The sequence below is a fragment of the Dendrobates tinctorius genome, unplaced genomic scaffold, assembly GCF_039654945.1.
Source record: "Dendrobates tinctorius isolate UK_male_01 unplaced genomic scaffold, ASM3965494v1 ptg000222l, whole genome shotgun sequence".
NCBI lineage: Eukaryota > Metazoa > Chordata > Amphibia > Anura > Dendrobatidae > Dendrobates > Dendrobates tinctorius.
Genome location: NW_027361889.1, coordinates 2,905,736 through 2,924,321, shown reverse-complemented (window position 1 = coordinate 2,924,321; position 18,586 = coordinate 2,905,736). Strand labels below are relative to the sequence as shown.

At 41.7% G+C, this 18,586-nt stretch overlaps 1 protein-coding gene across 1 annotated transcript in view; it reads right to left on the bottom strand.

Moving 5' to 3' along the window:
* The window catches only part of BAIAP3 (BAI1 associated protein 3), a 277,420-nt gene that overhangs the window by 187,376 nt on the left and 71,458 nt on the right, over positions 1-18,586 (bottom strand). The window contains exon 2 of the mRNA XM_073555195.1: positions 2,343-2,483. Coding sequence (XP_073411296.1) covers positions 2,343-2,483 — 141 coding nt within the window. The remainder of the gene's footprint in view (positions 1-2,342; positions 2,484-18,586) is intronic.

Below are 18,586 nucleotides of genomic sequence, written 5' to 3'. Positions count from 1 at the left end.
TCTAACTACGATCGATCAGGGGCCCAGGGGAACTATCCAAAGTGGACAACCCATTTAATGGTGAGTGTTTTCTATGGAAACTGTGTAATGCCTCATTTTGCCTATGGAGGCACTGCAGGGAAATTGGACACTTGTTAGGATATCTCTTTCTAGATTTTACAACTTATTATGATAGCATGGGAGCCTTTTTCCCTGAAATTAAAGTTCCAAAGTGATCAATCTATGGTATGCCAGAGTAACAGGATAGTTTAAGATGCTAAATGTTAGATGGGGTAGACAAAACCTGGTGAGAGATTCCCTTTGAAAAAAAATCCAAGGCAGGACATAAACAAAAAAAGAAAACAAACAGTGATGGCACCGCTGTTACCGTGGTGGAATCAGGTGGTGTGCAGTGTTCGGAACGCTGGTTGCCTGCAGCTGCGGGTGCTGGTCCTGGAAAACCACAGCGATGAATGAATCCAGTAGTAGACAAAAGGACCGCACTCAACGGGCTGGTGAAGAAATATCGCTATTTTATTGGCACATGCAATACATGTTGGTCAGGGGAGTGATAACAGGAGTGGAAATAGACCTGACAACGGCCGTTTCGCGCTGTATCAGCATGACCCGTTGAAACGCTGATACAGCGCGAAACGACCGTTGTCAGTTCTATTTCCACTCCTGATATCACTCCCCTGGCCAACATGTATTGCATGTGCCAATAAAATAGCGATATTTCTTCACCAGCCCGTTGAGTGCGGTCCTTTTGTCTTCTACTGGATAAACATGCCTATATTACGAACTTTACTGTTGGTAAGTGGAATCTATAACCATTTTTTTGTCATTGAAGTAGGGGCAGAGACCCTAATTTCACCCTTGTCACTTACTTGGCTTCCTTCTGCAATTTTGAGAAAACCACTGTTCTATCTGCTGCAGATCTAGCAGTCCTCGGAATGCTGAACTCTATATAAACTCTGCCCACACCATAGAATGGCTGCTTTCTGCCTATGCAGAGTGTACACAGAAAGCTGCCAATCAGCGATTGGGGCGGAGGTATACAGAGCTCATGAATATGAGGATTACCTGGCAGCAGATTTACTAGTTCCATGTTGATAATCTCATCCTGATAAAACAGTGATTTTGTCAAATCTACAACGAGCAGCTCAGTGACACATCGCTGGAATCGTGGTCTCTGTCTCTACATTACTCTGCTCTCAAATTAGGTGGCAAAATATATTTTATATAATATTAATACTTTTTTAAAATCATAAATCAAACAACTTTATTATTTTCAAAGTTAATGTACATTTTCAAATTATTGACAATTAATATGCAAGTTTACAAAAATTGTTGTTTTTTTTTTTTTAATCATCAATCTCCCTCCCAGGCGTTTCTCTGCCATCATCTATAATTTGCCAGTCACAGAAGCTGCACTTTCCTAATTAAGACGCAGTACAGTTAATCACACTATTTACATTGGCTTTACCATCCACTTTCGAGAAAAGACCGTTTTTATATCATTGTAGTGTTATACGCCAGAGTGGGAATATCATGAGTGAGCTATGAAAAGCGAGCGATTAGCGGCACAACACGCAGTGCCGTGATGCTCACAATCTGTAATATTCCAGCAGTGAAAACTAGGTGAACATTAATGAGCTCAGAGCGGCACCCTGGTCACCATTTATTTAGAAATGTGTAAATTCTTTTCTTTAGGAGTATGTGGTTACATAGAATGTTTCCCCATTAGTACTACTTGAACATAAAATTTTACGTTGTTTGTAAAGTCTTCTATTAATTATAAATACCCTCCCCCCCCCCCAAGTAGGATTAGCCTTTAATATTAATGGTCTTTCATTGGGGCCAAAGGGACCTTTTGGGCCCCCTAGGCGCCAAACCTGGGTGCAATTGCCATCCCTGCACCTATTATAGTTCCACCCCTGACAAGGACTATCCTATACTCTCGCCTCCACTGTGTATGCTCTTTTTTCTCTGCTTGTAGAATTCTCCAGCAATAAGCTTCAGGTTGTATTTGTCTTGGACGTGACATGCACTTCCTTAATATCTTCTGAGATACAATTCCATGGCAGTTTCAGCTGCATGTAAATCTGAGAGACTCTTGTCTCCACCATCTGAACTGGACACATCCCCGAGGATCACAGCTACACGCCGCCGCTCCAACATAAACACACAGTTTGATCACTCGGAGTAGACATACATATTTTATGACTGCACATCACCTGTGGCTTTCCTTCCAGACCTCGTACAGAAAGCTCATCCGCTTTTCCTTATTTAGACCACTAACAGTTGTCTTATGAAGGGCGAACATATAAATTCAGATTATATTAAGTCTTTGACGCTTTTACCTGACAGCACTTGGCACCTTGCCGGTCTCCTGCGTTGGCGTGCTTGACTCAGTCTCTGCTCTTCGGCGAAAAGACTGACGATTTTGCACTTGTCTTAGGACGCTGCTTTTAATCTCTAGTAGTGTGGACATCTTGGTTGCCCTTTGGATAAAATGAAAGAAATTAATTAGTTCAATGATTAAACTTGATCTCTTATGAAATGAATATTGATATCATCGTTTACTTAAATATCTGAAGCGAAAATCAGGTTACAAGGCTCTCCACTTAGATGAAAGAAAATCTCATTATTTTTAATACACAGAACTTTCTGGTATAATTCACGTGTTACTGTGGCATTCACAACCAGCGGTCTTCTCTCTTTTTCACCCTCGTTTTTCCTAATAGAGTTTAATTATTTTCCCTGGCAATTAAATAAAAAAGCAAATGGTTCTCCAAAGCAAAAAAATCTAAATTTTCCCCTCCTCCTGAACCCAGTTTACACCAATATACTCACTAGAGAGAGATCATCTCTCCGCATCTCATCCTGTTGACCAGTAAGTAAGGTTCCTTTTAAAGGGAATCTGTTGTAATGCAATGTGGCATGTGGAGATAGCTGTGGCCGAGGTGATCATCTCTCTTGGCCCGGCATGTTACATGAAAATGGGGGTTCTGGCAGGGTATGTGGGCTTGTGCCGTCAGGGCATTATGCCCGTGCAGGCTGCATGTAGCCAACATTGCTGGTTGGCCAGGACCAAATGTTTTACAATTCAATGAGGGAGACCACCAGTTTCAAATAAAATTTGTACTGAACTTAAGTTAGGGATGGTTATATACAGTAGACAGTGGGTACATACACATGTGGTCAAAATTGTTGGTACCCCTCATTTAATGACATAAAAACCCACAATGGTGACAGAAATAGCTTGAATCTTTGAAAAGCAATGATAAATAAAAAATCTATAAAAATGAACAAATGAAAATCAGACATTGCTTTTCATCCATGCTTCCACAGAATTTCAAAAATAATAAAACTCATGAAATAGGCCTGGACAAAAATGATGATACCCCTGAAAATAATGTGACAAAAGGGACATGTTAAATCAAGGTGTGTCCATTAATTAGCATCATAGGTGTCTACAATCTTGGAATTAGTGGGCCTGTATAGAGGGCTACAGATACTGGGAGCAGCAGCTGTCGTGTTGGCTGTGGATGTCAAGAGGACACCCAATAAAGTTGGACCTGGTTGAACAAGCTTCTGTGTTTGTCGTCAGTCCGTCTCGCAGCCAAAAGGGACCACCCCCAGTCGGCACACATACTATAGCGTCACAAACCTTCTCTAATAAACTTTATTTCCCCTTTAATCATCATTTTTCATTGGACGCCCAGGGCCACGGACAGGGTTACTGCTGCCGTGACACATCCCCTTAAGAACCGGCCCGGTACCGAATATCCCCACGGCCCTGGTGGGCGCTCCACACCCACATCATGCAGCTCTGCTGACTAGTCAGACCTTTGGTCTGGTTCTGTTGCACGTTGGGCTTTATATGTATGCCTGATAGGAAACTGTCTCTGACCCTTCACCTCAGCCCCTCCCACTCTGGACTAGAACTAAACATTAACCCCAACTCTCCCTACTGTGAGGATAAATACAATCTATCACTAATAATGCATGTCATAATACACAATATGTGTATCTTCAAGGGGGAACATGAGCAGTATGTCCATCTCATTACATTGTCACTAGGGTTTTGCCACCTAATCTCAGAGCAGCAAAATGTAGGGGCAGAGAACGATGACATGTAACCCCAGCTGATAACACAAGATGCACCAATAAAAATAGGCAATGTCAGAGTTTCTCAATGACCTATGCTCATGTTCATTAGAAGCTTCAAAATTAAACACAGGGTCTGAGTCAGTTCATTGTGGCTATGTACAGTACATGTGTTGTTTTGTAGGGAAGTGGACTGACCTATGGACCTGTCTGAAGCAGGAAAGTGAATATAAGATATGCATTAGATATACGTGACGTGAATTTGTATGGACATGTGGGGAGACAGCTACAGACAGTGAAAGATGGTGAACTACTGGGCTTTGACCACTAGGGAGACCAAGAACAGCAGGAAAATGGAGACAGTGCAGTACTAAGGTTTGGCCACAAGATGGAGGCAGAGAGCAGTGAATAAAGGGCTTAACAGCAGCTTAAGGCTAGGAAACCGCATAGTCATGGTGGATGGAGTTACAGGGACTCCAGAGGGGAATTCCCAGGGAGGGGAATTTAAAGGGGGAGAGAGTTCCAGAAGGAAGCCAGTCCAGGAGGAGGAGTTCAGCAGAGGAGGAGACTGAAGGAGGAAGAGACAGAGGAAGAACTCCGGGAAGGGACTGGAAAAAGAGACAGTCGGGGGGGTGGCCCTGACAGGAGAGGCGCAGGACAGAGGAAGCCCGGGGGTATCAGACGGACGGACTCGGACAGGCGAAGCGCTGTGGTGGCAGGCCTAGGGCAGGCACAGCGATAGAACCGCGAGGGACATCAATTTAGGAAGAGAAGAAGGTGAAAGGTACCTGGGCCTGTGTGTACGGAAGTGGTCGTGCTGCTGTGGTTGTCGGGAGGACGGCCAATAAAGAGGACCTGTTGAATGTACACCGGTTTCTGTCTCCAGTCTGTTCGCGGTGAAAAAGGGACCACCCCCCAGTCAGCACATGTGTCTACAATTGGCGTAGTCGGCAGGATCATCACCCCCTAATCCACCAATGCCAGCTGTGAGACCGCGCCAAAAATACAAAGGACCCAAGCTGAACGGGTTGAAGATTTACCGCTGAGGATTACAAAATTGGACTGTGTTTTAGATTGCTGGCTTTAATCAGAAGAACCTTGAACAAAAAGGACTTTAAACCAACACAACCCAATAAATATTATTAAGGCAAAAACTCAAAATTCAATTCATACACCACAAGAAATAAGTATAAATTGCCAAATATACAAATTTTATTGAATGCAATAGCATAATATACATTACTTAATGAAGAACACTAGTAAAATAAGAACACTGCTATCCAAATAGGGAGCATATATTGCACAATTGCCCAGAATAGCATATACTAATTAAATAAGTGCATAAAGAACATTATACATGTGCTATATCAATAACACATATTGGGGTTACATCCATAAAAATGCATCTGAACTGAAAATAACTTTTCACAATGGAAACAGGCATAACCAATCAACAAGTCCATATGGATCCTAGGTATACACATTGTACTACTCAGCTATTACTAAGTACCTAAACCATAGTGCATTAAAGTATGTACCCAAAAGAAGTATGTGAATAAAATGATGTTTCCAAGAAGGCACTTACATGATTAAAGTGTATGGCGCTGGCTTCCCCGTCGCCCCAACGCGCGTTTCGCTTCTTCGAAGCCTACTCACCAGTGCCCGCGGCCGCCTCTGCCCCACTCTCGGACCCTGCTGCGGCCTATCGCTGGTGCCTGCGGCCGCCTCTGCCCCGCTCTCGGTTGCGGCCGCGGCCTACTCGGCAGGCTCCGCGGCCTATACCGGGCTTTCTGTCTGGATCCCTGACATCATCTCACAGAAGAAGGCCAAAGAGCAGGAGGTCAGGTGAAGCGCTGTGGTGGTAGGCCTAGGGCAGCCACAGCGATAGAACCGCGAGGGACGTCAATTTAGGAAGAGAAGAAGGTGAAAGGTACTCGGGCATGTGTGTACGGAAGGTGTCATGCTGCTGTGGTCGTCGGGAGGACAGCCAATAAAGATGACCTGTTGAATGTACACCGGTTTCTGTCTCCAGTCTGTTCACGGCGAAATAGGGACCACCCCCCAGTCGGCACACGTACCTACAGTTTCCTGAAACAACTGGAAGTTACAGTCTCAAAAGCCCCAGTGACCAGTGTGAAACTTTCAAGACTTTTTCTTTTTTTTTTACTTCTGATGGTAGCTTCCCTTTAATACTCCCACCATACACACAATCTTAATCAACCTAAGGCTGTTACCACAAACACATCCACTATCTTAGACTACCATGAATGAAGACATTAATCCTCTCACTGCCCTAGACACTAAAGTTAGTACGTCCCATCCAGCCACGTTTAACACCTGCATAGGGTTTCTCAGTTGTTGGCAGCTTCAGATACTATTTTGCACTGATAATACCAATATAAAGTACATTGTAGTGCAGCGGTGTTGGTGCAGTGCAACAGATGGGCAGGGACCACATAAAAGTTCAACGCAAAAGTCTTTAATGTCCAAAGAAACTCACAAATGGCAAGCAAATGGTATCCTCCGGATTGCAGCCGAGGTGTCAAGACAGTCCATATCTGAGATCGGTTGCCGTGGGCGATTGCACCGCCGTGTTACGCAGGGGGGGCGTCAGGCATTTGCTGCCCTTGGCTTTGTGTTATTGTGTTACCTCGCACAAGCTGGTTGTTGCAAAGCCACCTGCTCTGCAGCTTGCAAACAAACACTGACACACCCAACCATTTTAAATGGAATCTGTGGCTATGGGCCACTTGTAAGACCCATTACCATCCTGTAGTTCGCTCCAAAAATGAAAGGCCATGCCGGGTTTTCTTAAATCTGCCTTAGGCAAATAGTTTGTCCAAGACCAAAGTTGCTTTTATTCGGCACTGCAACCACAGCTATATCTGTGACTGATATGTACTCCAGTGGCTTTAAAACGATTTCATGCACATCCTGGGGGACACATATCGACCCTCGCATATATGATCCCCCTCACAACTTATAGCTTTATTAGAACTTAGGGACAAGTCATAAGCATCTGTCTCATAAGTTTGGCTCAACATCACCTGTTGTCTTCAATGTTTTGTAAATTACAAGCCAATTTTAGAGACCTCTGCTCTATGGGTATCACAGTAAACTCGTTCACAACCCTAGACCCCTAAGGATGTTGGCATAATCCCCTTTTCACCTTGGATAACCAAAAAAGGTGACCTTAAACCTTTTACTTGCTCAGTCCATTAACCTCATCACTAGCCTAGACTTAAGGGATTGAATAGATTTTGATATCAATATTAGATAAATGGTGGTCCAACATCTGCCGCCCCCCATGATCAACCATTTGCAGCTCCAGTAGTGGATGAATAAACATATTGTACAGAGCTACAGCTTAGTACACTGTGTCGTGACTGAACGTAGGTACTTCAGATGAGCTACAGTACCCAATAATGCCCTTGTACCATGTACAGAGCAGTGGTCTACCGGCTTTATAGACTGTCTACATCTGGCCAAGCTGATCATGGGGACTCCATGGGTCAGACCTCCACCAATCTGATATTGATATCCAAAGAGTTGGTGGAAATTTATTCGCTCGTCCCATTCAATTGACCATAATAGTGTTCCGTTGCACCGCCGCTTTTGATTTGCCAACCTGGTGCGACGTCACATGTGCGTCACACTGCAATGATGACATCGCGCCAGGCTGGCTAATCAATAGAAGAGCTGTTGCTGTCAACAGGTAAGAGGCGGTTCTCCAGCTTCCATGCGGAGGCCACAGATTACAGTAGTGGACGATGAAAAGGGAGGTGAAAATCAATTCCCACCAACTCTAATAACCGGCCATCAATATCAGAATACAGAAAATACATTTCAACTCCACATTACTGTATTTGTGATGTATCAGAAGACTATTTTGCTTTTCCCCTTTAAGTGCTGAGACCATAATACCTAAGCAGAACTTGTCATTTAGAACAGGTGATAGAATATATTGAGGTCATTCATAAATACAAGTGCAACACTAAAACAAGAGCACAACCTATGGCGACAAGACGCCAACTGTAAATGTAATGGTAGTACAACTAGCTGCTGTAGATCATCCCTTTGTCCATCATTTCATTAGGAGAACAGTAGCTCAGGGATGTATTTGTAACCTATGATAGCTTCTATTGAGCCTCACGTACATTTGCTAGGCGTAAGTAATCAGACGCACTTTCTCCGGGATGATAAAAATACCTGATCTCTGTATATAACCTCATTAGTCAAAAGGCTTCACATTTCCAGTATAACAGTAATTAGCCGTCACGGTGATCTAATTTAATTCATCGGGTTTTCATTAGAAGAGAATTACAAAGGGCAAAATGTTACTCACTGTTAATTGTGAAACTAAGGAGAAGAAAATACAGTAAAAAATATATTGTATCTCCACTACCCATGATTTTACAAACTACGGGCTACGTTTCATCAAGGTGCTTTCTGGTGAAACACCTTGAAATGTGGCAAAATTATTGTGCAACCAAGTGGCGCAAAAATTTAGTGACTTATGGGATTCTTACGCAAGTTCTTGCCAGCTCCACCGTGGTGGAGCTTGGGTAGGAAGGGGTTTAGCGAAGCCTGCATAGCAAATTGATCAAAATTTACATTTTGGTGGTGTAAAATGCACCATAAATATATTCCAGACCATGGCTTGAGTAACATTTTTGGCCGAGGCGCATGGCAGTCATAAAAGGTGCATAATTAGTTAAGAAGCGTGCTCTTCTTGCAGAGACTGATGGTGGCATTTACCATGCTAGCAGCAAGTGGAGCTCAGCTGTTGGAGTTAGATGGTGGCTACCAGGAATGGAGAAAGCTCTACTCTTGAGCCTGCTCCTTACACACACTCATGATGAGTGTTTGCATGTACGGACATAAAGGGGTTGTCGAGGTTAAATTAAAAATTCCCCGACAGGACATTTAAAGTCTAAAATAATAAGTGATGCTGTATTCCCCATATTGAACTGTTGTGGCTGCATCGTAAAATGCTCTGGTTCTCTTGACCAAGACAGGAAGTGATGATGTCCCGTCCTTAGAACACTTTAAGTCTGAAGCCTGGAATGGGCTGTGCATCTGATGTTGTCCCGTTTCAGTCACTTAACTGGTGCAGCCAATCACAAACCTCAGCAATCAAGAATAGGACGTCATGACTTCTGGCCCAACCGCGGTCACTGGAGCCATGTGGATTCGACGTGGTGATTGACACGAAATCCAAACTTTGTGTTTTATACATTACAGAGATGACAGGTACCCTTTTTCTTTACAGCAATCAATTTTAATCTTTGAGAAGTTGTAATAAATACCTGGAAGTTTCCACCCTGGAGAAGAGCTTTATCACCTTTGAGCCGACAGACAATTATTTCTATATAATAGTCCCCGAAACTGGTGCAAATCAATTACTATTCAAAATGACAAAGGAAATCACAAAGTAACAAAAAAGTTGGCTAATTAGCTATAAATATCCCTTTATTCCTTCTAGGTACCCTTATTAAAATGAAATGGAGATTGACCTTTTCTAAAGGTGACACACACACTGTGCCATCATCCCTGATAATCACCGACTGTTGTCTCATATTATAATATAGAACTTGGGAGCAGAGGCTTTCAGATCATATACAATGCATGTAATTTCCACTCTACTCCAAATAAATGCAACCCGATCCTTGTTCTCGGCATGTTAATATCAACGGTCTCGGAGGAGGCTGCCGTTTTGCCAGAAATACTTTGAAGACAATGAGAAAAAGACAACATGGTGCCCAGGTGTATTGCACATGGCCGAGCTGTCAGCCAAAAGCTCAGCAGGATCATGTCAGCATCTGAAATATAGAGACCCGACGGCCAACTCTAATATTTCTCACATTTCAGGTTCCTCGGTAATCAGTAGACTGAGGTTTCACGCTGGATGTGAAGCTGAGAATTTTACCGTTTGATGCCATTTCATTTTTTTTCTCAGATACTTTAAAGAAAAAATTCCGTTCGCTAAAACATTATTCGGAGTAAGGCATCTTACATTTTGTAACGTACAGAATTTCTGGTAAGGCTTAGATGTTTTATATACCAGCCCAATATTGAGTTGCAGATGGAGATTGATATAGCAAACATGAGAGGCACATTCTCCCGAATTAGTAATGAGCCAATTAGTTGAGATTCTGATTTGGCAAATTCACTCAAATTTGGCATAGAAATTGGATTTCAGTTGAGGATATTGTATGCGAATTGAATATTTGTTATTATACTCTAAAGGTTTCTCCAGACCCAAAAGTATAATTAACATAGGGTATAAAAAATAAAAATGAATACTCACCTCGCCTTTCACCTGACCCATCGCCATTCCAGCCCACCCTGGTTCTCTGCTCCATTTGGCCACTTTTTCTTACAATGCACAATATTCTCTTCAGGCATCTTCACTCTGCAATGTGTCTTCTAGCGACAAGTAGCCCTTGGGCGTCACAATGTACGTCGCCCGAAATCTGATCAATAAGGAGCACATTATTTTTTCTTGTTACCCTATGCTTTAGGTTCTTGAGAGACGAGGCAGTATACTACATCGTCAATGACAAACTTATTTTCCTACTAAAACTGAGCACATTGCCAAATTGGAATCTCAGTAAATTTGCTGTCGGAAGGGGGAAGTGCATGGAGGAAAGAAGACGCCGGTTGGATGTTACAGAAGTCCAGATGGTGGGGTGCGGCATCGGTGGAACTTGTGAGTGGCACGGAATCCATTTTTTTTTATATCTATTTTTTTTTGTGAAATTCAATGAGAATTAAAAACACTGAACAATTTTACTAGTTCCTACTCTACATACAGTACATTTATCAGATATTTGACTGTCCACACGCTAGAATTGGAATTGTATGCCAGTCATCTTGAATACCATCATCTTGGATTCATTAGTTTTTCAAAAAGTAGGTATGTGGCACAGTAAACTGGTAGAAAATTTCTCCAAAAATTAATTCTTATGTTAGTACAGGGATTTTTCTCCTGCACAGCCCAAGTGAAGGATGGCGTTATCACAAGCAGAAGGTGTAGACAGTCCTCATTTTGAGGACGTTTTATTGCAGAAGATTTCAGCCAATGCCACCCAGACAGGCCTCCCATTACCCGTACAAAATAAATATCTGTGTCCCAACATGAGAATGAATAAAGTTATAGTAACATGAAGCATATCATTGTCTTTCAAGTGATATTCTCTACCTGTTTGATGTGTGATACAGCAGCCTTTGCATGTGAAAAACTGAAGTTCAATCCAAGATCTCAGAATTCAAGATAACCACCATGTTGGTGACGTAGCCTAACAAGTTAGTGTCTAAAATTTGATCACCATCTACTATAGCGTTTCCATGTTATATGGTTGTTTCTTTACTTTCTGAGACATCCGTCAATGCAACACAATGAGCTTCATTTATTAAAAATGCCTAAACCTTGTTTTACACGTAAAAGAGGACCTGTCAATTTTTCCAACAAAATTAGCTAAATATCTTGTAAAATCCCTGAGCTCAACCGATTCTGCAGCTTTCTTCTGTTATATGCTACCGTGCTCCCATTGCATAGATATTTGCATTTGTTGCTTTTGGGAGCAACATGAGAAATTTCCGCTTGAAGTTCAACTGAGCGTTTCTTCAGAGTTTTTTCAAACGTAGTGTGCTTTCACCCCTCCCAGATCCTGACAATCACAACTCAGCAGCGTCTGAGACTGCTGGGATCAGCTGCTGACCTGTGATTGTCAGCATCTGGGAGGGAAGCGTAAAAGCATATGCCGAAGAGTAGATTCTAAAGAAGTCCAGTTGAGCTACAAACAGAAATTTCACATACTGCTCTGCAAAAGCAATAAACTTGAATATCTCTTCAATAGAGTGTCGCAGTCCAAAACGGAAAAAAGTGACTGAATTAGGGGAGCTCAGGGGTATTTACAAGGTATTTAACTTAATTTTTGGAGCAAGAGACAGGTCCTCTTTATGCAATCTCAAAAGTAGTTCAAAAAAGTTGCCAAGAAGTCGAAACACATTTTTGGATTGTTATGAAAAATGTGCAAATCCTCTTTGGTTGTGCTTGGTATTCCAGCTCAGCCAAATTCACAGCAAAGAAGCTGAGCTGCAATACCAGGCAGAACCTGTGGACAAGTATAGCAATGTTTCTAGGTGAATGAAAACATATTTTTGTAGTATTGTATGAACAAATTAGGGAATGTACCATCCATAGCGACATCAACACTGTTGACCCTTTTAAGAATTTATTTTTTTTTAAATAAAAACTTTTTTCATTTGATTAGTTCTGACTTCTTCAAAAAACAAAAATATATTTTCAACTTCCTTTCTTCAATCTTCATCACTCTCAAAAAGAGACAAAAAATACTTTTGGACCTAGTTAGATAGTTAATGCATTTTCTCTAGCTAAAAAAAAAATATCCAAGAAAAATTGCAACTAAAAACAACAAATTATTAATTTTCAGCAATTTGTGGTAGGTGTTTAAAATTCTTTGAGAATATAAACAACATACTGAGAAGGATTCCACTGTAAACTGTTTGTTTTAAATGCAGCAACACAGTATGAAAAACCATATTGCAGATGTAGCCCTGACAGATGACACATTGCTTCTAAATTACCATCCATGTATATAAAAATGTAGAATAATTCTCCATGATTTAATATTAGCTTCACAGATTGCCTTTTATTCTGGAAGGGAAAAAAATACCATTTTTGTGGATATGATAACATTGCAAAAAAAAGGATTAAGATGATTGGCCATTTGTTAGCTAAAGTTTGAAGTAGACACAGCTTCTTTAGAAACTTGAGTGTCTCCATGGTAACAGACTACAAACAATCCTTGTGTAGTCTGATTCTCCAGTCATACTTCCTTCTGTCCTGTACTTCTTGCTTACCTACTGAATGATTGTTTTTGAGAAGTAGGGGGACAGATGGAAGGTAGTATCATGGCATGGATCAGAGATATCTATGGAAGCATATCGGTCTGCATATGACCTCTACATGTACAACAGTAGAATATTGTAAATCAAGATTTTATGTAAAGTCATATCAGGTTCTATTGAAAAGAATGGAGCAAAATGATTGGTTAGGTTTAGGTAAAAGGCAACCTGTTAGCTCAGAGGCAGACACAGAAGAGGGCCCTTGTGTAAGGACAATATATGGGCCCTTTGCAGCCCAATAGCTCATAATAATGCACAGTTCCACCTGCTTTAGAGGTAGAAGTGGGCTCCCTTATGTAGAGGATCCCAGTGCGCCTGCACAGGTTACATCAATGATATGTCTGTCCCTATGTTGGCAGATTCATACTGCCTAAACCATGGGCAGCATAAATGAGAACCTGGTTGCACGATTGCAGCAAAGCAAATTATAGTTTGAAGATCTGGATGGGGACTATAGCCAGAGAGGAGACTAGTCCAGCTCCTCCCCAGGCCGGCTTGTCCCAGCGCCGCTCCAGTTGATTGACAGGTATCCCTCTATAGGATAGACCTGTCAATCACCTATGGCAGCGGTGGGAAGAGCGCTAGGCAAGTCTGGTCTCCGCCTATGGTCCCTGGTTAGATCTTCATTGGGCAGCATAAATCAGCTGATAGGTTACCTTTAGATATAAGGGGCTTGGATACAGGAGAGCAGTCAATTTCAACACCCTGAATAATTACTTTAATTTATTTCACTATGTAGATGGAGTAGATTTCAGTTTGTAAAACACATGGAAGATTTATTATTAGGCGTGAATCTTAGTGATATTTTATTCAAGCGTGATATATAAAACCCCATTGTTCCAATTTCAGGGAACATATTAAGGTTATGATTGACAATCTGAGGCTGCTTCTTAAAGATATTATGGCGCCCCCAGGAGTATGGTCGCCACAATGGCATTACCTTCCTCCTAGGGAGTGTGATGTCATGCTTGGAAGCAATAAAGGATCTCTCTGGCAGTTAATTACAACACACAACACAGCTCCCACTCCAGGCCAGCAGAGGGAGCTCTGAACCCAAAACTGAGGGAAGAGCTGCTCTCTGGGGGCCAGGAAGGGAAAATTAGGAGTTTGTGTAAGGAGGGCAACGTGTGTGGATGTGAGGAGAAGAGCTGGGAGATTGAGCAGAGAGTTCAGGCTCATTCCCAGCTATAGCGCATGATCTGGAGCCCGGTCTCCAAGGCTGTACGGACAATGATGGTCCTGCAACAGAAACCGGATGAATAGGAAGCTGTAAATGCTCTATTCCCACATAAGACTCAGAGACACAACATCGACGTGTGAGCCAGAAGAAGAAGGCTACAGCTGTCTGCCATACAAGGGAGTTCTAAAGAGAATAAGCAAGTGGAACTTCAGTGTAACACAGTACTGCAAGTACCTAAAAATAAGCGCTAGGATGGAGGCTACACAACCCATCTGCATAGAGAGATTCCTAAGTTGCTTCCAGGCTAGCCAGCTCCTGTGCCATCTGTAATCTGGACTCTGGACTGCATTTGCCTAGAAAAGTAAAGGTAAAAGAAACTGCACCCTATTGTGTCCTTGGCTTTTTCCTGCAAACTCTCCAGCACTGCTACATCTCTGTGCTAAACACTACACCCTCTTCCTCAACACCTACCCTCTTCATCTACTCTGCCCTGGGACTACAGCCCTGCCTGTGGAGGGCTACACCATCATTGCTGCACCCCACCATCTGTCCTAGAGGATCTGTCTGCAGCGTCGGCTTAACACCTTCATTGCCTAACACCACAGGTGGCGTCACGTATCATCCACTAAGAAACTTTAATCATCAGCCACTCTCAACCCCTTTTACATGGGCGCCAGGGCCACGGACCGGGTCACCGCTACTATGACACTCCCCTTTGAGATATCGGCCCGGTACCGAGTACCCCACCGCCCTGGCGGGCGACCCAATATCATATATATAAGTACTGGTCATCCGAATGATTTTATCTTGCAGCATTACAAAATTGTGGAAGAATTCCCTACGTTCTTTTGCAGGTCAAATATCCTTTTTCCCAAATCACTCAATGGTTTCTTAAACATTGTGGGTTTTTTCCCTCTTTCTAGTAAAGGGAAAATAACTTGCAGGTTAAAGGAGTTGTCCAAGCTCCGAGCCCATGTCTAAAATCATTCTGTGTGACTGCAGACTTATGTACGTTGGTAGATGCAGGTCTAGGGCTGAAAACAGTTACTGTAACCACATTGTACAAGACGGGACGTACGTTTCACTCCTGGGACCCTGCTGCTTTTAGGCTCCAGGAACAGATGCAGTTCTGCATTTTAATATTTCCCTACTAAAATGGTAAAATTCATGTTGAGAAAAGCCTACATTGCTATAAGTAAAAGGCAATCTTCATAAGTATGAAAATAAGAGAGACGTCTGCTGCTATTCCAACTGTAGTGTTCAGCAGACGCACAGCAGGTGGCGAAACCAGGATTAAGCGGCAGACAACCCGAGAGTGGATTACCTAGTTTTTGCTATGTCCTAATGACCTTATGGGCATTAGGGGGATTATACAAGAAGTAATATTTATTTTGACTATTATAAAAAAAAATGCATTGAAAATAAAAAGCTACAACTTTAGTGCAAGCTGCTGTCAGGACATATCCGGACCCCTCTTTAAACAAAAACTGCAGTTTATCCAAAGAAAGACCGCCAGACAGAATGCAACTACATTATCTAAGCAACTTTTTGGATGTGCAATTAAGACACCTAATAAGATTAATATTTACATGGTCCCAACACAAGGAAAGTATTGGACAACTTAAACCAGTAATCCCCCTCCTTCCTCACCAAGTGTCCCTTTGATAAAAGGCCCCTTAAAAAATTGACAGTCCCTGAATGTTCCCTATAAATTTAAAAATGTATCATTAAAGGGTTATTCTTATCTTCATAAATAGGTATTGTTGGATACTGATCTTAAAAACAAGCCCTTTTGCAATTTACTGCTTATTAAAATTTGCAGCGGTTCTTGAGATATTAATACTCTTCTTAGTTTACAGCTCGTTACCCAGGAGACCGACCACCGCTGCTGTTTAGATTTGTAAACTTCTTACTAAAGCTAGCCAGAATTATTATTTTGTAATAGCGAGTTTTAGCAAGTCTAGCTAAACTTAAAACAATGCTTATAGGCTCAAGAGAAAGAGAGCTTGTAAGCACTGCGCATGTTCTGCTGTCGAGCAGCGGTGGTTGGTCTCCAAGGTAATCAGCGGTAGACCAAAGAAAAATAAAGTGTTAATATCTCAAGAACGGCTGAGCATTTTAATAAGCAGTACATTGCAAAAATTGAGCAACTTTGTAATGTACCGTATCTTATCAGAGAAATCTTTTTTTTTTCCTTCCCCTGGACTGATCATTCATTCCCCAAATTCTTAATTCACTGGTAAAATAAGAGTTCACCGAAGTCTGGTTTTTACATTACTGAGATAGGAGATGACAGTTGGTGCTCATTAAATTCTATGCAGAGGGGAGGAGCTAGAGGCAGAACTTCACTGAAGACAGATTTTACAATTGAATTGAGGATTTTGAGAATGAATAATCAGTCCAGGAGAAGGAAAAAAAAAGCAGATTCCTGTGACAAGACATTACAAAGTTGCTAATTTTCACGTGTACTATTGATTTATGGAATAAAAATTATAAATGACGGTCACAATTTAAGTGCCATCTTTTCTGATCCTCAGACCCCCTAATGAATAATTTTCATATGCATGAATATGCTGTTGATTAGTAACTCGGGCTGCAGTCAGTGGGTGACCACGTTGGATGTCTTTACACCTGCGGAGTCACCCACCAGTATTCACGAGTTATGCTGGTGATTCATTACCAGTTTTTCTATCCACGGGATTTTTCTTTGGAAAGAAGCTGCAGTGAGAAATGTATTGTTTTGTTTTCTTGAGAACTTTAGTTTTAATGCCAATTTATTTTCTATAGGAAAAACAACACACCGGAAAGAAGACAGAGATGATGAGACACCAGGCGCGTACAAGGCACTTCTGCTCGAGGGTAATTTTTCCAATGAAACCAATGATTATTTTGTTCATATATAAATGAAAGCCACAGTAAAAAAAGTGTAAAAATGCATCATCTCGATATCATGGACTCCCAGAGTAATAACATTTTTTTCCACTAATATAGAAAATAGAGTAATTTACATGGTATGCAAAGAAAATAAAAGGGGTGTCTGCAGCTGCTATTGCAGATCCATCTGTATAATCGCTATATAATAAAGAAGATTGTCCATAGGGGACAACTTTATTTTACCTGCAACGGTTTTCACAAAATAGTCAAATTTAACTTTGAAGTCATCACCCACTTCTAATCATGGCAGTCAAGGCCCCCTTAAATTGTCAGACATATACAGATACATACATACACACAGTTGAAACTAGAAGTTTCCATACACTATATAATGGGACACACATCTGCATGTTTTTCTCAATATCTGAATAAACAGAATAAACCTTTCCCATTTTTAGGTCAATAAGGATTACCATAATTATTAATATTTGCCAAGTGCCAGAATAATGAGTGAGAGAGAATGCTTTAAGGCATTTTTATTACTTACTGCAAAGTCAAAAGTTTACATACGCTAAGATTACTATGCCTTGAAATAATTCTGGACTGCCCATATGATGATGTTGTGTGTTTGGAAAGCTTCTGAATTTTGGCATCATCTGAGTTAGAGACACATCAGTGGAAGTATTTTAACGCACACCTGAAACACATTGCTTCTTTCTGGGAAAGTCTCAAGAATTTAGCCAAGATATCAGGAAGAGAATTGTGGATTGCACAAGTCTGGCTCATCCTTGTGTACAATTTCAAGATACCTGATGGTGCCTCATTCATCTGTACAAACAATTATACGCAACTACAAACAAGATGGGCATGTCCAGCCATCATACCACTCAGGAAGGAGATGGGTTCTGTGTCCCAGAGATGAACGTGCTTTGGTCTGATGCACATGTTTGGAGGAAAACGGAAGAAGCTTGGAAACTTAAGAACACCATCCCAACTGGGATACATGGGGGGTGACAGCATCATGTTGTAGAGTTATTTTGCTGCAGGAGGGACTGATGCAGAAGATTATGTGGCAATACTGAAGGAACATCTCAAGACATCAGCCAGGAAGTTAAAGCTTCGGCAGAAATGGGTCTTCCAAATGGACAATTACCCAAAACATACTGCCAAAATGGTATCAAAGTGGCTTAAAAGATATCAAAGTCAATGTTTTGGAGTGGCCATCACAAAGCCCTGATCTCAATCCTATTAAAAATTTATGGCCCAGCTGAAAAGGCCGGTGCGAACAAGGTGACCTACAAACCTGGATCAGTTACACCAGTTTTGTCAGGAAGAATGGGCCCAAATTCCGACCAACTATTGTGAGAAGCTTGTGGAAGGTTATCCCTTAAAGGGAACTTGTCACCTCGTTTTGCCGCTATAAGATGCGGTCACTGCCTTTGGGGACTTATCTATAGCATTCTGTAAAGCTGTAGATAAGCCCCCTGTCCGACCTGAAAAAGAATA